General features: G+C 42.6%; 1 protein-coding gene across 1 annotated transcript; it reads right to left on the bottom strand.

Annotated features, from left to right (window-relative positions):
• Positions 1–1,265: 1,265 nt before the first annotated feature.
• LOC141218932 (uncharacterized) lies at positions 1,266–22,711 on the bottom strand. Its single transcript, XM_073665985.1, has 7 exons — positions 22,703–22,711; positions 16,136–16,285; positions 15,827–16,006; positions 15,620–15,743; positions 15,439–15,536; positions 15,151–15,241; positions 1,266–2,466 (listed from the first exon to the last, which is right to left on the bottom strand). The coding sequence occupies exons 1-7, from the start codon at positions 22,709–22,711 to the stop codon at positions 1,550–1,552; spliced, it is 1,569 nt and encodes a 522-aa protein (XP_073522086.1). The 3' UTR covers positions 1,266–1,549.
• Between the last annotated feature and the right edge of the window lie 1,880 nt (positions 22,712–24,591).

Below are 24,591 nucleotides of genomic sequence, written 5' to 3'. Positions count from 1 at the left end.
CCGGCGGCGATCATGCGTGCACAGTACCTACCGACCTGAACGTATGGATACATCCAAGGTCGTAAAGGGTTAAGAACCATCTGAGATAGACTTAGACACTAACAAAAAAAGAAGAATATCAGTTACACTAACTAAAACCACAGATAGACTAAACAAAAAAGAAAAAACAACCTTAAAGACAAGGAAGACAAATAAGAGGTCAATTATGTGACCTACTCAACCTGAGAGGCAGAAAACAGGATCTCAGTGGAGAGTATTTTGTCGATGCCGAGATAGGCCAAATACATGCCTAGGTCACCTCAGCCGTCTTTTCCTTTTTTCTGGAAGGGACAGTTTGCCAGTCATTCTCCCTGCCTCGTGGGTTCAAATTTTCCTCTTGAGGATGATCTGGGATGTTGAGGTCCCTTCGTCTCAGTAGGTCTCTACCCTCTTCGTATGTTGTGATGGAGTGCCAGGCATTGCTGTGGTTAATGAGGAGATATAAGGGGAAGCCCCATCTGTAAATGATCGAGTTCTCCCGGAGATTAAAGGTAATGGGGACAGATTCCTGCAAAAGCGAAGGCTAGTAGAGGACACATCAGAGAAAATCTTCACTTGGTTGAAGGTTTTGGGGAGTTACCCTTTCCTTCTTGAGCAGAAGAGCAGGTACTCTTTAACATGAAAGTGGATTCTGGTTAGGACATCCCGTGGAGCAGTCTCTGGAAGGTGTTTAGGGCACGGGACCCTAAGGCTTTGTCAATAATCATATCATGGCTGGAGCAGTCTGGTTATCATACCTGGGTAATGGGACAGTGCTAAATAAGGGCACGGGCTGCCAGTGCACTGCAGTCAAGGGGCAATCTTCTTCAGCTTCCAAGTCATGCCCCCCTCACTGTCAAATTTTAATTCAGAAAGTCAAAATCATTAAGAAATGGCTCATTTCATAACTAAACCTGACAACTTTTGAAAATATGTAAAACAATGTTACATGATCTGAAAGATCCTTGAGCTAGTCGGGTGGAAGGTCCTTCAGCTGCTCACTCAGGACAGGCAACCTCTCATGGTTCCGGTTCCTTCCTTTCCTGCACTGCACCAATCAGTTACATAAGTGTGGGGCTAGAGGAGAGAGAGCAGTTCTCTCAGTGATCAGAAAGGGCAGTGTCTCAGCGTTCTCCTCTGTCACAGGAAGCTGCCTCCAGTCTATAACACCCAATCACTTATTAGCAAGATTTGTTTCTTGCTAAAAATGTATCTTATAGGCCACGGGATCTGAGTATTAGTGTTTTTATTTAATCAAGGCAAACATGAGGAATGACAAGGGGTTGTGGTAGTAGTGGACAACCCCTTTAAGAAGATACAATTTTCAGTTAAAACATTCCAACATTCTGAACATTAAAAAATATTCTCCCCTGTGTGACTTCTCTGAAGTTTATTAAGAATTGTTTCCCCAAGTAAAAAATTTCTCAAATTAAGAAAATAAAAATGGTTTTTACCCTGTGTGACGTCTCTGGTGACTAAGAAGAGATTTATTCACAAAACATTTTCCACATTCTGAACTGGAGAAAGACTTTTACCCTGTGTGAGTTCTCTGGTGCCTAACAAAACTTGATTTCTGTGTAAAAGATTTCCCACATTCTGAGCATGAAAAAGGCTTCTCACCAGTGTGAGTTCTCTGATGTTGAATAAGACATAATTTCTCTGTAAAACATTTCCCACATTCTGAACATGAAAAACGCTTCTCCCCTGTGTGAATTCTCTGATGTCTGGTAAGACTTGGTTTCTCTGTAAAACATTTCCCACATTCTGAACATGAAAAAGGCTTCTCCCCTGTGTGAATTCTCTGATGTTTGATCAGACTTGATTTATCTACAAAGCATTTCCCACATTCTGAACATGAAAAACTCTTCTCCCCTGTGTGAATTTTCTGATGGCCAAGAAGATGCGCTTTCTGGTTAAAACATTTCCCACATTCGGAACATGAAAACGGCTTCTCCCCTGTGTGAGTTCTCTGGTGAGTAACAAGATATGAATTCCAAACAAAACATTTACCACATTCTGAACATGAAAATGGCTTTTCCCCTTTGTGAGTTCTCTGGTGACTAACAAGGTCTGATTTCTCTTTAAAACATTTCTCACACTTGGAACAAGAAAATATATTCTCCGCTGTGTGAAATTGTTGATGTTTTAGAAAAGACTTTTGGAGGGGAAAACTATTTCCATATTTTGAACGTGAAAATGGCTTCTTTGTTTTAGGAGCAGTTCGTTTTTTAATGCTTATTTTGTGACTTTGATTTTCCTTAGTAGTCGGTAATGAATCAGAAGACAGGACCTGTTTCAAAAGATCAGATGACAGATCTTTGCTGTGAAGGGATGATGGTAAATCTGGAGTAATGGCATTCACTTCAATTGTATCCTGTGGGATCTCAAGATCATCCGATTTGAAAATTGAAGATGTCAGCTGTCCCTCTGATCTCCTGGTACAGTCATCTGCCAAGAATAAAACCAATTATTATTTTTGAATTAAAAAGGCTTAAATTTTATATTTTTGAACATTTCTACTTAAATTATCCATATCCTGTGCTGGGCTGATTGCAAGCACTACAAGTCAAAAAACAACCAGCGAGGCTGCCGAGCGTGAAGAGGCTGGATTGAGCGTCCCAGAGGCTGCAGCTAAGTACAAAGGCGGCAGTAAAGTACATAGTTAAACGCAATAACATAGTTTAACACCAGAGCATAGTTTGGTGTTTTCCTTACTAACCTTCTATTTGTTTTTCTGCTTTTACTTGTATTGTTTATCCCCATATAGTATGTGCTCCATGGGCAATGCTACCAGGTGTGTGTCTTGTGAGATGTATGCATGCTTTGAACAGCCGTTTGAGGGTGAAAAAGTCTGCGCTCGATGTCAACGAGTTACATATTTGTAAGCCCAGATACCGGATCTAAACGTGCAGCTAGCGACACTCAGGAGCATTGCAAACCTGGACAGGAGTTTAGAGCTCACTGAGATTGTGCTGGTTAGGGCCAGTGATATGGAGGCGGGTGGAGGTGGGGAAGACCAGAATAGAGAAGTATGTAGCTGGGTAAATGTTACAAGAAGGGGTAGGGGGAAAAGTGCCAGGAAGCCCAGTCCTGATCTGGCACAACCTAGTAAATATGCCTGTTTGGCTGATATTAGGATTGCTATCCCAGGACTGGGATCACTAAAGCAGGACGCTCCTAGCAACCAGGAAGATGACTGTTGTAGGATGGAGGGTAATAGGAGTGCAGCAAAGACCAGACAGATGGTGGTAGGAGACTCTATAAATAGGCGGACAGACGGAGTCATCTGCCGCCGAGACCGTGAATGCCGAACAGTGTGTTGTCTGCTGGTTGCTCGGGTTCAACATATAGCGGATCGGATACACAGATTGCTGGGTGGGTTTGGACAAAACTCAGCAGTCATGGTACACATTGGTACTAATGACAAAGTTAGAGGGAGGTGGAAGGTCCTTAAAAATGATTACGGGGAACTAGGAGAGAAGCTGAAGGCCAGGACCTCCAAGAAATACTGTCGGTGCCACATGCGTCACTAGATAGACAGCGGGAGCTTAGGGAGATAAATAAGTGGCTTAGACATTGGTGCAGGAAAGAAGGGTTTGGGTTCATGGAGACCTGGGCCGACCTTCTCACCAGTCCGGTGACAGGGAGCAGGTGGATGCTGGTTGACTTCAGTAATAATCTCTTTTACAATTAGATTTTTGCCCTAGTTTTTACTCAATATTTATTCCTGTACAAAGGACCTTTTTGAATTAATTAAATTTAATGTAATTGACTCCTGGATGAAATGTAATCATGTTATTTTGAAAAAGAGGTGATGTTTTGATTAAAAATGACTATGAATTCTATATAATCATATGAAATAATCATGTTCAAAAGGGGATACTTAAAGGGACTATGAACTATATGTAATCATCAGACCAATCATTCATTAGTTACTACATATTTTAGTGACATATCTGCACATCCTGTATATGTTAATTCTGATAGATATATATCACTTGCACTTTATATTTATATAATTAGATACATATTCCCTTTACTATATCCCATTATGGCTAATAAGTAATACATCATACATACTCCTCTGTATGCGTTACCCCCTGATTCCCTCATTTGAGCTTCATTTTTATCTTATTTGTATTGTTGTATGTTTTTTAATTTGTCTATGCTTGTGCCCTTTTGAATTTTTATTACATTAATTGCTATAAAATAAAAAATATTTTTATATGACTTTTTTGTCCAGTGAATATTGTTTTGTTGGTCTATTGATCTTGTGTTTAGATATTGTGAATTTATTTTCTTGGTAACCCTGAGAAACTCCTTCTGTTTTGTAGGATTTATTCTACTGTAGGGAAGGGCCGCATCTCAATGGGGAGGGAGCAGCTATGCTGGGGGAAAATGGTCAGACGGATGGAGGAGCTTTTAAACTAGGATCTGGGGGGAGGGAGGGTATGCGTGCTTATAAGGGGATAGATAGACTAGACCAGGGATTTCAAACTCAGCTGGGCATATGGGCCGCACACGGAAAAACATTTAATTTGGGGGGTCCGCATTATTTGCATGACAAAGTGACATTTTTAGTGATACCATTTTATTTTTTATACACCTTTTGAATTGGTCCTCATCTTGCAGACATGGTCTCCCATCCAGGTTCCCCATATTGCAGACATGGTCTCCCATCCAGGTTCCCCATATTGCAGACATGGTCTCCCATCCAGGTCCTCCATATTGCAGACATGGTCTCTCATCCAGGTCCCCCATATTGCAGACGTGATCTCCCATCCAGGTCCCCCATATTGCAGACGTGGTCTCCCATCCAGGTCCCCCATATTGCAGACGTGGTCTCCCATCCAGGTCCCCCATATTGCAGAGGTGGTCCCAATATAGCAGGCATGGTCTCCCATCCAGGTCCCCTTGCAGACATGGTCTCCCATCCAGATCCCCTATATTGCAGACATGGTCCCCCATCCAGGTCCCCCATATTGCAGACATGGTCCCCCATATTGCAGACATGGTCCCCCATATTGCAGACATGGTCCTCCCATCCAGGTCCCCCATATTGCAGACATGGTCCCCCATATTGCAGACATGGTCCTCCCATCCAGGTCCCCCATATTGCAGACATGGTCCCCCATATTGCAGACATGGTCCCCCATCCTGGTCCTTATCTTGCAGACATGTCCCCCATCCAGGTCCCCCCCATACTGCACACAGGGTCCGTCCGTCCCCCATACTGCGCACAGGGTCCGTCCGTCCCCCATACTGCGCACAGGGTCCGTCCGTCCCCCATACTGCGCTAAGGGTCCCCATCCCCCCATACTGCGCTAAGGGTCCCCATCCCCCCATACTGCGCTAAGGGTCCCCATCCCCCCATACTGCACTAAGGGTCCCCGTCCCCCCATACTGCGCTCAGGGTCCCCGTCCCCCCATACTGCGCTCAGGGTCCCCGTCCCCCCATACTGCGCACAGGGTCTCTGTCCCCCATACTGCGCACAGGGACCCTGTGCCCCCATACTGCGCACAGTGCCCCCCCCATACTGAGCACAGGTCCCCTGTGCTGTATTTCACATGACAGAGAAAAAAAAAAAAAGATTCTCACCTGTCCTCCGTTCCCTCGGCGTCCTTTCTGCACCTGTGGCCCGCGGGCACAGACCCCGTAATGATCGCGGCTCTCTCCAGCAGCCGCCGACATCAGCGCTGTAATGCAGTGTATTGCCGCGCAGAGACCGGCTCTCTGCACAGCAATACCAGTATCAGCCGCCGGCCTATCAGACGCCAGCAGCTGACATCTGCGTCCCAGCGCAGCAGCGTATGACGTCACTGCCATGCGCAGATGTCAGCTGCTGGCCTCTGATAGGCCGGCGGCTGATACTGGTATTGCTGTGCAGAGGGCCGGTCTCTGCGCGGCAATACACTGCACTACTGCGCTGATGTCGGCGGCTGCTGGAGAGAGCCATGATCGTTATGGGGTCTATGTGCCTGCGGGCCGCAAGAAGCAGCCGGAGGGGCAACAGTGTTTGAGACCCCTGGACTAGACAGAGAGAGTGGGACAGCAGGGGCAATAGAGCATCTAGGGTGGGGCTAGGATATGCAAGGCATGTAGGGAGCTGAGTAGGAGTAGCAAATGTGCTAATTGTATTAAATGTCTGCTGGCAAATGCAAGAAGTCTTGCAAACAAAATGGCTGAACTGGAGGCTCTTATGTCGGTCATGAAATATGATGTGGTAGGTATTACGGAAACCTGGCTGGAAAAAGCCATGACTGAAGCCATGACTGGGTGACAAACATGGAGGGATTACATTTAGAAAGGATAGGAAAGACAAAAAAGGTGGAGGGATGTGTATTTTCGTAAGATCCAACTTAAAACGTGTTCAATGATAACATTGGGAGAAGCTGCGACAATGTAGAGTCAGTTTGGGTAAATATACATGGGGATGGTCATAATGGAAAGCTGCTAAGAGGAGTTTGTTACAAGCCTCCTAATATAGCTGAACTGGTAGAGGACAAAATGATGGAACAAATTAAAAATGCAGCAAATAATAATAGGGTCCTTATTATGGGGGATTTTAACTATCCAGATTTTTGGGACACAGAATCTTCCAGTTGTGCTAAAAGCTACAAATTCTTATTCACAGTTCAGGACAATGACCTCTCTCAGCTGGTAGATGAACCAACCAGGGGAGGTAATCTGCTGGATCTGGTGCTGTCATATAGACCAGATACAATTTCAGATCTAGAGGTCCGGGAGCATTTGGGAAACAGCGACCATAATATGATAAGTTTCAATGTAATATTCAATAAAACATTTCAAAAAGGAAATGCAAAAACCTGAAACTTTAGGAAAGCTGATTTCAACAAATTAAGGGAAGAGCTTAATTGTGTAGACTGGGACCATGTCATGGTAACTGGGGATAGATACCAAACGTAAATGGGGCATGTTTAAGGAAATACTTTGGACTTTGCAAAGGCATTCGATACTGTATCACATAACAGCCTTATACTGAAGCTACAGAAGAAAGGACTTAGATGGGTAAGGAATTGGCTAAATGATAGGAAACAAAGGGTTGTCATAAATGGCACATTCTCTAAATGGGACATAGTCAGCAGTGGGGTGCCGCAGGGATCTGTGCTAGGACCAATTCTCTTTAACCTCTATTAATGACCTGGGGGATGGGATTGTGAGTAAAACGTCAGTTTTTGCTGACGATATCAAACTATGTAGGATATTGAAATCTGATCTTGACATTACGATATTGCAGAATGATCTGGATAAGATGACTGAATGGACAAACACTTGGCAGATGAGGTTTAATGTAGATAAATGTAGTGTAATGCACACAGGATGGAGTAATCCTATGGCTACATATACATTAAATGGGAGTATACTCGGGACTACAGAACAGGAGAAGGATTTGGGTATTCTGGTTACAAGTACTCAATGTCAAGCAGCTGCCGCAAAAGCAAACAACATTTTAGGGTGTATAAAAAGAGAAATAAAATCCTGCGATCCCAACGTGTTACCCCTTTATAAATCACTGGTGAGGCCAAAGCGGAATATGGAATCCAGTTTTGGGCTCCACATTTCAAAATGGATATTCAGAAGTTAGAGTCAGTTCAAAGGTGGCAACTAGATTATTACAAGGGATGTAGGCTTCTCATATGATGAGAGGTTGGAAAAGTTGAGCTTGTTTAGCTTAGAAAAACGACGGATCTCACTGACATGTATAAATATATGTGTGGTCAGTACAAAGGTGTAGCACATGACTTATTCCTTCCAAAGACTAAGGACCAGGGGGCAATCATTACTGGTGGAAGAAAGGCGATTCCGGCACCTAAACAGTAAAGGGTTCTTTACAGTCAGAGCAGTCGGACTGTGGAATGCCCTACTACAGGAGGTAGTAATGGCCGACACTATAACAGCTTTCAAAAAAGGGCTGGATGATTTCCTCGCTACAGGTAATATGGTGTCCTAGAGTTAAATTAGACAAAATGTTACACCTATAGTAGTACATTTGATCCAGGGTTCCTGTACTAATCGCCTTTCTCGGGGTCAAGAAGGAATTTTTCCCCATGATGCAAATTGGCTGAATGTATCCTTGGTTTTTTGCCTTCTTCTGGATCAAAAGATTTAGGTACAGGGATTTTAGTAATACCATAACAGTAATACAAAAAATAAAACTAATTAAAAATTATTTATGGTTATTTGTAATTGTAATAGTGCAGTAATAATAAAAATGGTAATTCATTTGTGAGGCCTAGTTCCAGTAAGTTAGTGTAGTGTTGGTATGGGGAGTACAATTGGGGGAGAAAGGTTGAACTTGATGGACCTAGGTCTTTATTCAACTTACGTTACTATGTTACACTATCTGACTTCCAAACAAGAACCCATCTATCTAGCTAATATCTTTCAGTACAAGGGCGCACACTCAGCAGCGTCTGTGTCCTTCAGTAACATGGATAAAATGGCGCTGAGGGAACATGGCCGGTTTTTATATCGAGAGGAAATGTGATTTCAGCAGCCAATTGCAGAAGCCCTTGTATCTGGACACTGTGGATGCTTCCTGCGCTCTGACTGGCTAGCCACGCATTCCTGACTTAAAGTTACCGGCTACAGGACAAAATAAAAAAATAAAAAAATTACAAGCGCACCACTGATGTATCACCCCACTCATCTGCCACATCCCCCCGCTCATCATAAACAAGCACTATGCTAGCCAAACTGTTCAAAACGCTGTAGTTGCCCCGCAATCACGTTCCCGCATTTATTCCCCGAACTTTGACGATTTTTTCCAATTTTAAGAAATTTTGCTTGCATTTCCGATCATGAATCCGAATGTGCCATATTCGTTTCAAATTGAGGCTGCGTGCCCACAATGCGTTTTTCAAGCGTTTTTGCTGTGGAAACGCTTGAAAAACGCTTGGTAATACGTGCCCCATGGTCCCCAATGACAATCTGCATGTTCTGTGCCTATGCTGCTTAATTTTCCGCAGGGGATTTTATGTGCGGGAAAATCCGCAGCATCTCCATTATTTTTGCGTTTATGCATGCAGAATTGCCTACTCAATGCATTAGAAAAACGCATGGCAATTCCGCATGTCAAAAACGCGCCAAAAACAAGTGTTAGATTCCGCACGCGTTTTTTCTGGCAAGGAGATGCAGAAATGAAGCGGAAATTTTCCGCTTCGTTTCTGCATTGAGGGCACATAACCTTAGGTTGTAAGATTGGGTTTCGAATAAATTCGCTCATCACTACTCACCAAGCTGCTTGCCTATTGTCCTGTAGCCAATCCCAGCCTTGTGCAGGTCTACAGGTGTCCTTAGACATCTCTTTGGTCTTGGCCATGGGGGAGAGATTGGAGTGTGATTGATTGATTGAGTGTGTGGACAGGTGTCTTTTATACAGGTAACGAGTTCAAACAGGTGCAATTAATACAGGTAATGAGTGCAGAGTAGGAGGGCTTCTTAACCACTTCGCGCCAGAGCCTGTTTTTGCCTTCGTGACCGGGCCAATTTTTTCAATTCTGACCACTGTCACTTTATGAGGTAATTACTCTGGAACGCTTCAATGGATCCCCCTGATTCTGAGATTGTTTTTTTGTGACATATTGTACTTCATGATAGTGGTAAAATTTCTTCGATATCACTTGCGTTTATTTGTGAAAAAATCGGAAATTTGGCGAAAATTTTGAAAATTTTGCAATTTTCAAACTTTGAATTTTCATGCCCTTTAATCAGAGAGATATGTCACACAAAATAGTTAATGAATAACATTTCCCACATGTCTACTTCACATCAGCACAATTTTGGAACCAAAATTTTTTTCTGTTAGGAAGCTATAAGGGTTAAAAGTTGACCAGCGATTTCTCATTTTTACAACAAAATTTACAAAAACATTTTTTTAGGGACCACATCTTATTTGAAGTGACTTTGAGGAGCCTTTATGACAGAAAATACCCAAAAGTGATACCATTCTAAAAACTGCACCCCTCAAGGTGCTCAAAACCACATTCAAGAAGTTTATTAACCCTTCAGGTGCTTCACAGGAATTTTTGGAATGTGGAAGAAAACAATGAACATTTAACTTTTTTTCACAAAACTGCTACTTTAGCCTCAAATTTTTAATTTTCACAAGGGCAGCCAGAAAAAATGGACCCCAAAATGTGTTGTGCAATTTCTCCTGAGCACGCTGATACCCCATATGTGGTGCAAAGCCACTGTTTGGGCGCACGGCATGGCTCGGAAGGTAAGGAGCGCCATTTGACTTTTGGAATGGAAATTTGACTGGAATCGATAGCGGACGCCATGTTGCATTTGGAGAGCCCCTGAGGTGCCTAAACAGTGGAAACCCCCAACAAGTCACCCCATTTTGGAAACTAGACCCCTCAAGGAACTTATCTAGATGTGTGGTGAGCACCTTGAACCCCCAGGGGCTTCACACAATTTTATAATGTTGAAGGGTGAAAATAAAAAAACACATTTTTAACACAAAACTGCTACTTTAGCCTCAAATTTTTAATTTTCACAAGGGCAGCCAGAAAAAATGGACCCCAAAATGTGTTGTGCAATTTCTCCTGAGCACGCTGATACCCCATATGTGGTGCAAAGCCACTGTTTGGGCGCACGGCATGGCTCGGAAGGTAAGGAGCGCCATTTGACTTTTGGAATGGAAATTTGACTGGAATGGATAGCGGACGCCATGTTGCATTTGGAGAGCCCCTGAGGTGCCTAAACAGAGGAAACCCACAACAAGTGACCGAATTTTACAATCTACTCCTCTGTATAAATTAATCTAGTGGTGGGAAAATAAGTAGGTAAATGGTCACTAAACCCATAGATGAATTCCCACAGAGGTGTCATTTCCATAATGGGGTCACTTCAGGGGGGATTATGCTGTTCTGGCACTTTTCAGAGTACCAGAGCTAAAGAATCCCCCCTGAAGTGACCCCATTTTGGAAATGACACCCCTCTGGGAATTCATCTATGGGTTTAGTGACCATTTTAACTCGATGGATGATTTCCAGAAACAAGCACGCAATGGAAGGTTTAGATTCTGGAGAACCCCCCCTGGAAATTAAGTGAGCTCTACTCGAATATGTCATTCACTAAATGAACCAAATGTTTGAATGACAAATTGGGATACATTTTTACACTTTAAAAACGTGGTTCTGTGTGGTAGATTTTAAAGCAGTCAGTGACGCATAAGGCTGGCAATGATGGGCATTGTGGGCAATAGTAGCGGGTATCACGCCTCATTCCTCTCTTAGTACATACACGACATCTTTTCTGGGGGTTCCTTCTTGTTTCCGTTGCTGGAATAAGTGCAATAAAATGTCGCTCAGTGAGTCTTTTCACATCCTCAGATTCTAATGGATGAGCGGGGCTAACACTTTGAAAGACAAGATTTTCAATGACCTTTTCTTGATAATCAAGAAAAGGATCTGAATTTCCTGCTTTTTTGTACAACACAAAAGAATTGTATGTGGCCACCTGAAACAAATAGATAACCAACTTTTTATACCAGGTATAGGACTTTCTTGATACCTGGTATGGCTGTAGAACCTGGTCTGCAAGGTCCACACCCCCCATGTGTTTGTTGTAGTCAATGACTGACACAGGTTTTTGCTTCGGAGTGGTGGATCCTAGTTCTACAGTGGCCCTTGTGGCATCTGTGTGGATCGAGCTGAGGACAAAAATATCCCTTTTATCCCTATATTTCAGGGCAAGCAGCTCTCCGTTGCGTACAGCCCCTGACTACCCCTTTTGGAACTTTTGGTTGACCAATGGTTGTGGAAACCCCTGACGGTTTTTACGGATGGTCCCACAAGCCCCGATGTTGTGTTCAACCAGACTTTTAAATAGGGGTATGCTGGTGTAATAATTGTCCACATATAGATTGTAGCCTTTTTGAAAAAATGGACTTATCAGCTCCCAAACAATTTTTGCAGATGTCCCCAGATAAGTAGGGCATCCTGGTGGGTTTAGTTGGCTGTCTTTCCCCTCATATATGCGGAAAGCGGATGTGTATCCGGTTGAACTTTCGCACATTTTATAGATCTTTATTCCAAACCTTGCCCTTTTAGATGGGATAAATTGCTTGAGGTACAGTCTTCCTTTGAATTTTACAAGGGACTCATCTATAGAAATATTTTGTGTTGGGGTGTAGAGGCTTAAGAATTTTTCTGACAAATTTTCAATGATGGGTCTAATTTTATATAACCTGTCATGTTCTGGGGCATTTCTGGGCAGGCATTGACTATTGTCGTTAAAATGCCAAAACCGCATGAGCATTTCATAACGGGTCCTAGGCAGAATGACTGAAAACATAGGGGTGGCTTGAACAGGGTGGTTGGACCAGTAGGATCGAATGCTCGGTTTTTTAACAAGCCCCATGGCAAATGTAAGTCCTAAAAATTTTTTTATTTCCGGGACATTAGTTGGTGTTCATAAATTTGCCCTAGCATAGTAAGATCGGGGATTCTGGCTTATGAATTGGGATGCATATAAATTTGTTTGCACGACAATATGCTCTAGCAAGCTGTCTGTAAAAAACAAATTAAAAAAATGAATTGGTCCAAAATCTTCCACCTCCACATTTATACCAGGAGTGGCGTTGAAATCAGGGCTGAATGGAGCAGCCGAATCCGAAGCCTCCCATCTGGGAAATGCTAGATCATGTGGCAAAGCCCCTTGTACACTGGCGTGCGCCAATTCACTAGTAGCAGGGACAGCGCTTGTACTGGGCAGTGTTCCCTGATTTGGAGACGTTTCTCCAGTAGCGCTATTTGACCCTATTGTTGTACTGGTCCTTGGGCTTGAGGATGGACCAGAATCACTGCTCATTTCTGAGCTCTCAGTGTCGCCGCTACTAAAGCCCTCAAAATCCACATCGCCATCTGAGATTGCGCTGTCATCAGTGTCAGAACACAGCAGGGCATACACCTCCTCTGCGGTATAAGTCTGACGGGCCATTTTATTTTTAGATTTTTTGACTGGACTGAACGGACCGGACTGAACGGACGGGACTGATCTGACAGGACTGACTGACCTGACAGGACTGACTGATCTGACAGGACTGACTGACTGACAGGACTGACTGACTGACAGATCTGACAGGACTGACTGACTGGACTGATCTGACAGGACTGACTGACTGGACTGATCTGACAGGACTGACTGACTGGACTGATCTGACAGGACTGACTGACTGGACTGATCTGACAGGACTGACTGACTGGACTGATCTGACAGGACTGACTGACTGACTGATCTGACAGGACTGACTGACTGATCTGACAGGACTGACTGACTGATAGATCTGACAGGACTGACTGACTGATAGATCTGACAGGACTGACTGACTGATCTGACAGGACTGACTGACTGATCTGACAGGACTGACTGACTGATCTGACAGGACTGACTGACTGATAGATCTGACAGGACTGACTGACTGATAGATCTGACAGGACTGACTGACTGACAGATCTGACAGGACTGATCTGACAGGACTGACTGATCTGACAGACTCACTAACCCTAACTCTTACTTTCTTTTTTATTTTATTTTTTTTACTTTCACAGTGGCAAGGCTGACACAGCTCTTGTCACACTGTTTCTCCTCTGCTCTCTCACTGAGATCGGAGGAGAAACAGTGTATTTATCAGGCAGATCGCCCGGGAAAGTTTGTTGCTAAAACAAACTTCCCTGGTGATCTCTCTGATTGGCTGGTGTGACGCTGACATCATCGAGACCTGAGCCAATCAGGTCTCAATGATGTCAGAGGTCACAGCACCGGGATCCCCGCCGCTCCTGAGGTATGTGGGGGGTCCCGATCGCCGACCACCAGCTGTTACTATCTTTTAAATGCCGCGATCGCTATGGATCGCGGCATCTAGAAGATAGGAACAGGTTAACATCATGGGGACCTGATCCATTCAGGTCCCCATGATGCCACATGTCAGAGCTATCGCTCTGAACCGGTACCGCAGCGCTAGCAGGACCCTGGGGGTCCTGAGCGCTGCGGGACCACCCACCGTTTTTAAACGTCGGCGCTGCACAGAGCCCGGGCAGCGCCGACGTTTATGTACAGTGGGCGGTCCTGAACCGGTTAAAGAAAAACGAACAGGTCTGTGAGAGAACAGAATTCTTGCTGGTTGGTAGGTGATCAAATACTTATTTAATGCAATAAAATACAGTTTAATTATTTAAAAATCATACAATGTGATTTTCTGGATTTTTTTTAAGATTCTGTCTCTCACAGGTGAAGTGTACCTACGATAAACTTGCAAAATCAGCAGTGTATCAAATACTTATTTTCCCCACAGTAGCAGCAGCTATGGACGTCCATCACGATAGCTTCATCCTCATCGCTAATGCTATAATATGAGAAGTTCAGCTAACAGGCTCTAATGATTGGCATTATCTAGGAGACTGTCTATTGTACTATATGATTGCTGAAAAGATTAGGGATAAAGCAAGAGAATCTCTCAATATCCTATAACTGCTGCTATAAGCACAAGATAAGAGAAACTGCCAATGTGTCGGCTTCATGAATTTTAAAGCTTACCACGGTGAATTTATTCACAGTTCTCCTGAATAAATTGTTCTGTTAGATAGAAACGGTAGGAAGATCTATTATCCTGATTAAACAAACATAATTGATATATATTGCAATAATCTTGAGTGACAAACTCTTTACTACTAATATCCTAGCTGACTTTCAGTTCTGGGACCATTGAGTCAATAATTTTTACATTTTGCTACTATATTTCTAGTTTTAATCGTGAAAAAATAAAAGTTAATTTTTACCATTTACTCCAATTGGATTAGTCTGTGAAATTTGGAAATATAAGTTTTGGAGATATATAATAATTTGTCAGAGCAGTGAATGGATTTACAGATCTGGGCAGTTAAAGGTCAGCATCTCCTAATCCCAGGGGGGAGGTGGATCCTCCAGGTTGTAAGTTCTATAGAAAAGGGCTTTCATAATTCACAAAGTCATTTGAACAGTTTTCGGTGGAAGAGAATGTTGTACTTTAATGGAAAAATGGTGATCACACAACCTATAAAGCAGCCACAGCCGGTGACTGAGAAGAATCTGTGACTTTTCTACATTTAGTGGTTACTACTCACCTGGGTGGTCATATGTAGGAATCCCCTCTTTACACCGCTCATCACCCCTTACATATGTCTCTGTAGTATTAATATGGGTCAGATCTTCACCCTGAAACAAATATTGTAAAAGTCACAAACAGATAAGAAGTCACATCTATGATCAGCTCTAATCCTGCCATCTCCTCCGATCTCATTACACAAGTATAAAACATATAATACTGGTGGATAAAACAAGACTGAGCACAAGACCTTCACAGCCGTCTACACATCATAGGGGAGATCTCATGACACCTTCTCTCCATCTACCTGATGATCCTGAGGAACATTGGGATCTTCTTGTTTACAGTCATGTGGAAGAAAAGGACGGGGACATCTCTCTGGTGTTGTCCTCTTACTGGATCGATCTGGAGGAAACACATACAAGGACTGAATTCGTTCTTTACATACAGATAATTATAGGCCGTGTGTATTTAGTCCTGTCTATTACCTGGTGATGTGAGGGGCTGAGGAACCTCCATCATGACGTCCTTGTACAGATCTTTGTGTCCTTCTAAATACTCCCACTCCTCCATGGAGAAATAGACGGCGACATCCTGACACCTTATAGGAACCTGACACATATAATGATACCGTCATCCCCCCGATCCCTCCATAGCACTACTGTATAATGTCCCAGCATTCCCAGCAGTGTCACCTCTCCAGTCAGCAGCTCAATCATCTTGTAGGTGAGTTCTAGGATCTTCTGGTCATTGATGTCATCATGTATCAGGGGGTGAGGTGGAGGCCCAGTGATTGGGCTCAGGGGTCTTCCCCATCCCTCAGACACAGGTGCCTGACAGCGCTCACTAGAGGTCTTCTTCACTACTGTATAATCCTGGTAATGGAGAGACACATTAATAAATCTCACTCCAGACATTTCCAGAGTCCTCACCTCTCCAGTTCTGTCCATCTGTTATTCCCATAGATAAGAATGATGTAATGTGACGTCATCAGAATCTCTCACCTCTCCAGTAAGCCGGAAGAGGATCTCTAGAGTGAGGTGTAATATCCTCTCCGCCATCTTGTCTCTGTCCATAACCATCCTTGATGGGTAAATCAGGAAAATTCTCTTATATAGAAGATATTCACTGAGAGGGTCCGATATTGTAGACACCTGAATGAGAAGAAGATGAGACGATGTAACATTATAAAAATCCTGTGTGATAATACAATTACTGGAGATAATAAGGGAAACATATGAGGAGATATATTATTTTACAGTATCTAGTTTTCTTCTTTACATCTAGTAATAAAACCTATATATTTTAGACCACAGACCACAAGCAGTTTCTTCCTTGGAGTCTGTAGCTGAATATGTTTCTCATAGACTCATCTTCCATAACGCTAATTCGCGTCTCATTTAAATCTTTATGACAACCCAAAACATCCAAATAACCCTGATCAAAAGTTCACATACCCTGGTGATTTTGGCCTGATAACATGCACAGAATTTGACACAAATGGGTTTGAATGGCAACTAAAGGTAACATCCTCACCTGTAACTTGTGTGCTTGTAATCAGTGTGTGTGCATAAAAGCTGAGTGAGTTTCTGGGATCCAGACAGACTCTTGCATCTTTCATCCAGCCACTGACGTTTCTGGATTGTGAGTGAAAAGAATTGTCAACGGATCTACGAGAAAAGGTAGTTGAACTATATAACACAAGAAAGGGATACAAAAAAAAATAGCCAATGAATTGATAATGCCAGTCAGCAGCATTCAAACTATGAATAACAAATGGAAAATAAGGGGCTCTGTAAAAACCAAACCATGGTCAGGTAGACCAACAAAAATTTCAGCCACAACTGCCAGGAAAATTGTTTGGGATTCAAAGAAAAACCCACAAATAACATCAGCTGTAATTCATGACTCTATGAAAACTAGCGGGGTGGCTGTTTCAAGATGCACGATAAGGAGGCAATTAAAGAAAAATGGGTGCATGGTCGCCAGAAGAAAGCCATTACTGCGCAAATGCCACAAAGCATCTCGCCTACAATACGCCAAACAGCACAGAGACAAGCCTCAAAACTTCTGGAACAAGGTAATTTGGAGTGATGAGACCAAAATTGAACTTTTTGGCCACAACCATAAACATTACATTTAGATAGAGGTCAACAAGGCCTATGATGAAAGGAACACCATTCCTACTGTAAAGCACGGAGGTGGATCGCTTATGTTTTGGGATTGTGCGAGCTACAAAGGCACAGGAACTTGGTAAAAGTTGAAGGAAAGATGAATGCAGCACGTTATCAGCAAATACTGGAGGCAAATTTGCACTCATCAGCCCGGAAGCTGCGCATGGGACGTACTTGGACGTTCCAACATGACAAGTGATTTTGATGAGTGATTCTGACAAGTGATTTTGATGAGTGATTCTGACAAGTGATTTTAACGAGTGATTCTGACAAGTGATTTTGACGAGTGATTCTGACAAGTGATTTTGACGAGTGATTCTGACAAGTGATTTTGACAAATGATTCTGACAAGTGATTTTGACGAGTGATTCTGACAAGTGATTTTGATGAGTGATTCTGACAAGTGATTTTGACGAGTGATTTTGACGAGTGATTCTGACAAGTGATTTTGACGAGTGATTCTGACAAGTGATTTTGACAAATGATTCTGACAAATGATTTTGACGAGTGATTCTGACAAGTGATTTTGATGAGTGATTCTGACAAGTGATTTTGATGAGTGATTCTGACAAGTGATTTTGACGAGTGATTCTGACAAGTGATTTTGACAAATGATTCTGACAAGTGATTCTGACAAGTGATTTTGATGAGTGATTCTGACAAGTGATTTTGACGAGTGATTCTGACAAGTGATTTTGATGAGTGATTCTGACAAGTGATTTTGACGAGTGATTCTGACAAGTGATTTTGACGAGTAATTCTGACAAGTGACTTTGACAACTGTAATAATAATAATAAAAAAAAATTAACTGTTCGCTGTTGGGACTTGACCCCAAAATTCTGTGTCCCAAAGCCAGTGCACTAACCACTGAACTATAAACTCAGCTGTAAAAATATAGGAGTTCTATTTGGTTACATTATTTTCAGTGCACACTTGTCTAAAACTCATTGGGACTTATGCACAGACTGAAAGCAAGCCAAATTCAAATGATATTTAATTTTGATGTGTGAGTCTGATGTGTGACTTACTTCAAACTTCAGAATCATAATGACTTTTAGTCATCCTGAGTATTTTCATGGTTGATTTCATAAGACAAGAAAAGGTATCAGTTAGTATCACTTGACTGGATAGCGCAATAGTAAGGCACCAGTCTCTAAAGCTGCAGTGTTAGATTTCAAAACCTGATAGGAATAAGATTTTTTTTTTATTATTATTACTATGGCTATTTCGCACACAAACTACAGGGGTGTTTTACTTTTAATATCTGACACTCAGATTGTCATCCTGATGTGTTAATAGTTTCAGACACGCTGTCTATTTGCATGGTAAATTACATAGCCAAAGTAAATTGGGAGTTTGTAGCCAGTTCTTTGGTGGATGGAAATAAAAATTTACAATAAAGACATTTTATCACTAGACCCCTTTAAGAAATTATGCAAATATAAAGTCACTTGGAAATATATATGCAGTAAATTAGTGCCTCCCAATTTAGTTTGGCTATGTAATTTACCATGCAAATAGACAGTGTATAATAGATCTCTCTGTCTGTAATGACTCTATATAATAGATCGCTCTGTGTGTAATGACTCTATATAATAGATCCCTCTGTGTGTAATGACTCTATATAATAGATCCCTGTGTGTAATGACTCTATATAATAGATCCCTCTGTGTGTAATGACTCTATATAATAGATCTCTCTGTCTGTAATAACTCTATATAATAGATCCCTCTGTGTGTAATGACTCTATATAATAGATCCCTCTGTGTGTAATGACTCTATATAATAGACCCCTCGGTGTGTAATGACTCTATATAATAGATCTCTCTGTGTGTAATGACTCTATATAATAGATCCCTCTGTGTGTAATGACTCTATATAATAGATCACTCTGTGTGTAATGACTATATAATAAATCCCTCTGTGTGTAATGACTCTATATAATAGATCTCTCTGTGTGTAATGAGGCTCTATAATAGATCCCTCTGTGTGTAATGACTCTATATAATAGATCCCTCTGTGTGTAATGACTCTATATAATAGATCCCTGTGTATAATGACTTTATATAATAGATCCCTCTGTGTGTAATGACTCTATATAATGGATCCCTCTGTGTGTAATGACTCTATCTAATAGATCCCTCTGTGTGTAATGACTCTATATAATAGATCCCTGTGTGTAATGACTCTATCTAATAGATCCCTCTGTGTGTAATGACTCTATATAATAGATCCCTCTGTGTGTAATGACTCTATATAATAGATCCCTCTGTGTGTAATGACTCTATATAATAGATCCCTCTGTGTGTAATGACTCTATATAATAGATCCCTCTGTGTGTAATGACTCTATATAATAGATCCCTCTGTGTGTAATGACTCTATATAATAGATCCCTGTGTGTAATGACTTTATATAATAGATCCCTCTGTGTGTAATGACTCTATATAATAGATCCCTCAGTGTGTAATGACTCTATATAATAGATCCCTGTGTGTAATGACTCTATATAATAGATCACTCTGTGTGTAATGACTCTATATAATAGATCCCTCTGTGTGTAATGACTCTATATAATAGATCCCTCTGTGTGTAATGACTCTATATAATAGATCCCTCTGTGTGTAATGACTCTATATAATAGATCCCTCTGTGTTAATTACTCTATATAATAGATCCCTGTGTGTAAAGACTCTATATAATAGATCCCTCTGTGTGTAATGAGGCTCTATAATAGATCCCTCTGTGTGTAATGACTCTATATAATAGATCCCTCTGTGTGTAATGACTCTATATAATAGATCCCTGTGTGTAATGACTTTATATAATAGATCCCTCTGTGTGTAATGACTCTATATAATAGATCCCTCTGTGTGTAATGACTCTATATAATAGATCCCTCTGTGTGTAATGACTCTATATAATAGATCCCTCTGTGTGTAATGACTCTATATAATAGATCTCTCTGTCTGGAATGCCTCTATATAATAGATCCCTCTGTGTGTAATGACTCTATATAATAGATCCCTCTGTGTGTAATGACTCTATATAATAGACCCCTAGGTGTGTAATGACTCTATATAATAGATCTCTCTGTGTGTAATGACTCTATATAATAGATCCCTCTGTGTGTAATGACTCTATATAATAGATCACTCTGTGTGTAATGACTCTATATAATAAATCCCTCTGTGTGTAATGACTCTATATAATAGATCCCTCTGTGTGTAATGAGGCTCTATAATAGATCCCTCTGTGTGTAATGACTCTATATAATAGATCCCTCTGTGTGTAATGACTCTATATAATAGATCCCTGTGTGTAATGACTTTATATAATAGATCCCTCTGTGTGTAATGACTCTATATAATAGATCCCTCAGTGTGTAATGACTCTATATAATAGATCCCTCTGTGTGTAATGACTCTATATAATAGATCACTCTGTGTGTAATGACTCTATATAATAGATCCCTCTGTGTGTAATGACTCTATATAATAGATCCCTCTGTGTGTAATGACTCTATATAATAGATCCCTGTGTGTAATGACTCTATATAATAGATCCCTCTGTGTTAATTACTCTATATAATAGATCCCTGTGTGTAAAGACTCTATATAATAGATCCCTCTGTGTGTAATGACTCTATATAATAGATCCCTCTGTGTGTAATGATTCTATATAATAGATCCCTCTGTGTGTAATGACTCTATATAATAGATCCCTCTGTGTGTAATGACTCTATATAATAGATCGCTCTGTGTGTAATGACTCTATATAATAGATCCCTCTGTGTGTAATGACTCTATATAATAGATCCCTCTGTGTGTAATGACTCTATATAATAGATCGCTCTGTGTGTAATGACTCTATATAATAGATCCCTCTGTGTGTAATGACTCTATATAATAGATCCCTCTGTGTGTAATGACTCTATATAATAGATCCCTCTGTGTGTAATGACTCTATATAATAGATCCCTCTGTGTGTAATGACTCTATATAATAGATCCCTCTGCGTGTAATGACTCTATATAATAGACCCCTCTGTGTGTAATGACTCTATATAATAGACCCCTCTGTGTGTAATGACTCTATATAATAGATCCCTCTGTGTGTAATGACTCTATATAATAGATCACTCTGTATGTAATGACTCTATATAATAGATCCCTCTGCGTGTAATGACTCTATATAATAGATCCCTCTGTGTAATGACTCTATATAATAGATCCCTGTGTGTAATGACTCTATATAATAGATCCCTGTGTAATGACTCTATATAATAGATCCCTCTGTGTGTAATGACTCTATATAATAGATCCCTCTGTGTGTAATGACTATAATAGATCCCTCTGTTTAATGACTCTATATAATAGATCACTCTGTGTGTAATGACTCTATATAATAGATCCCTCTGTGTGTAATGACTCTATATAATAGATCACTCTGTGTGTAATGACTCTATATAATAGATCCCTCTGTGTGTAATGACTCTATATAATAGATCCCTCTGCGTGTAATGACTCTATATAATAGACCCCTCTGTGTGTAATGACTCTATATAATAGACCCCTCTGTGTGTAATGACTCTATATAATAGACCCCTCTGTGTGTAATGACTCTATATAATAGATCTCTCTGTGTGTAATGACTCTATATAATAGATTCCTCTGTATGTAATGACTATATAATAGATCCCTCTGCGTGTAATGACTCTATATAATAGATCCCTCTGTGTGTAATGACTGTATATAATAGATCCCTCTGTGTGTAATGACTCTATATAATAGATCTCTGTCTGTAATGACTCTATATAATAGATCCCTCTGTGTGTAATGACTCTATATAATAGATCCCTCTGTGTGTAATGACTCTATATAATAGATCCCTCTGTGTGTAATGACTCTATATAATAGATCCCTCTGTGTGTAATGACTCTATATAATAGATCACTCTGTATGTAATGACTCTATATAATAGATCCCTCTGCGTGTAATGACTCTATATAATAGATCCCTCTGTGTAATGACTCTATATAATAGATCACTCTGTGTGTAATGACTCTATATAATATAGGAGTTTCACTTTTTGTATTGAAGAACTGAAATAAACTAACTTTTTGATGATATTCTAATTTAGTGAGAAACGCTTGTAGCACTGGTGTGTGCATATGAATAAAGGAAACGGCTGTATACATGTGTATATAAGACTGGTAACATATATATAATGGTGATTGTGTCCTTCTGTCTGAAGCCTGCACTATTTGTTTCCAGAGTCAGTGCATGTGCATGCCGCATTACGGCGCCGCTTTATTGAAGATATTGAGTGTGCGAATTCACAGACACAGTGTCTTCAATACAATGACACCGGAGGGTATTACAGAGCACAAACTTACCGGGTCCATGTGCCACAATACACGCTGCCGGCCAATCAAGGGCCAGCAGTGACGGTGGCGTGCATGTGACTGGGCGCATCGCAGTGATGTCGTTCACCCCCGTTGCTTGGACACTGAAGTCAGCTACAGTCTTCAGAAGACGACGATGCCCTGCAGGGGAGCGGGGGAGAGGCGAGTAGGATGCGGAGATTGTTCAGGTTGGGAATAGATGGGGACGGTGGTGAGGAGTCAGATGTGTCTGTGCTGTAATCTCCGCAGACGAGTCCTGGCTGGAGAAGTCACAATGTCTTTCTGAGAAAGATGGAAAAGTGAACGACTCCATCAGAAAGAACATCAGCTGTGATCATCTGTAACTGTGTTGTATAGTCTATAAGTCCTGCAGGACCGGTATCTACCACTAGATGTCACTGTATGGCGGGAATAGTGAGGGACTTTGTGGAGATTTTTCTTTCAGTTACAGCGCGGTCATCTCCAGTAATAGGCTGCACCAGCATAGTGTGATCATGGGTTACCAGTAAGGGACCACTCAGATACTGCGCCCCCCGGAGCTGAACACCTAGCTACACCTGTGCAAGTGTTCACACCACACAGAGCCCCCAAAAGAGTCTCCGTGCTGAAGGGGTTAATGCGCCCAGTAATGGGGGTCTCCACATACCTCCACCTGCAGAGACGCCACCACATATATGGCTGCTCTGTGCGCACAGGAGCTGTGATGAGGTCACAGGAGGGGAGGAGTCAGGGGTCACATGATCAGGGGCCTCAGTGGATGCAGGACTCTGCTGTGCTGGTTGTCATGGTGCTGGATGAGCTGAAGTTTATGTGTGGGGTCAGGAGGGGTTTACAGTGTGGATGTAGCAGAGCCGTGTGTACGAGGTGTACGGAGCAGAGCCGTGTGTGTACGAGGTGTACGGAGCAGAGCCGTGTGTGTACGAGGTGTACGGAGCAGAGCCGCGTGTGTACGAGGTGTACGGAGCAGAGCCGCGTGTGTACGAGGTGTACGGAGCAGAGCCGCGTGTGTACGAGGTGTACGGAGCAGAGCCGTGTGTGTACGAGGTGTACGGAGCAGAGCCGTGTGTGTACGAGGTGTACGGAGCAGAGCCGTGTGTGTACGAGGTGTACGGAGCAGAGCCGCGTGTGTACGAGGTGTACGGAGCAGAGCCGCGTGTGTACGAGGTGTACGGAGCAGAGCCGTGTGTGTACGAGGTGTACGGAGCAGAGCCGCGTGTGTACGAGGTGTACGGAGCAGAGCCGCGTGTGTACGAGGTGTACGGAGCGGAGCCGCGTGTGTACGAGGTGTACGGAGCAGAGCCGCGTGTGTACGGAGCAGAGCCGCGTGTGTACGAGGTGTACGGAGCAGAGCCACGTGTGTACGAGGTGTACGGAGCGGAGCCGCGTGTGTACGAGGTGTACGGAGCAGAGCCGCGTGTGTACGAGGTGTACGGAGCAGAGCCGCGTGTGTACGAGGTGTACGGAGCGGAGCCGCGCGTGTACGAGGTGTACGGAGCGGAGCCGCGTGTGTACGAGGTGTACGGAGCGGAGCCGTGTGTGTACGAGGTGTACGGAGCGGAGCCGCGTGTGTACGAGGTGTACGGAGCGGAGCCGCGTGTGTACGAGGTGTACGGAGCGGAGCCGCGTGTGCACGAGGCGTACGGAGCGGAGCCGCGTGTGCACGAGGCGTACGGAGCGGAGCCGCGTGTGTACGAGGTGTACGGAGCGGAGCCGCGTGTGTACGAGGTGTACGGAGCGGAGCCGCGTGTGTACGAGGCGTACGGAGCGGAGCCGCGTGTGTACGAGGCGTACGGAGCGGAGCCGCGTGTGCACGAGGCGTACGGAGCGGAGCCGCGTGTGTACGAGGCGTACGGAGCGGAGCCGCGTGTGTACGAGGCGTA

The sequence above is a fragment of the Phyllobates terribilis genome, unplaced genomic scaffold (assembly GCF_046119375.1).
Source record: "Phyllobates terribilis strain yellow unplaced genomic scaffold, ASM4611937v1 Scaffold_251__1_contigs__length_2838608, whole genome shotgun sequence".
NCBI lineage: Eukaryota > Metazoa > Chordata > Amphibia > Anura > Dendrobatidae > Phyllobates > Phyllobates terribilis.
The sequence above is the reverse complement of the archived record's forward strand: the minus strand, read 5'-3'. Positions and strand labels throughout refer to the sequence as shown.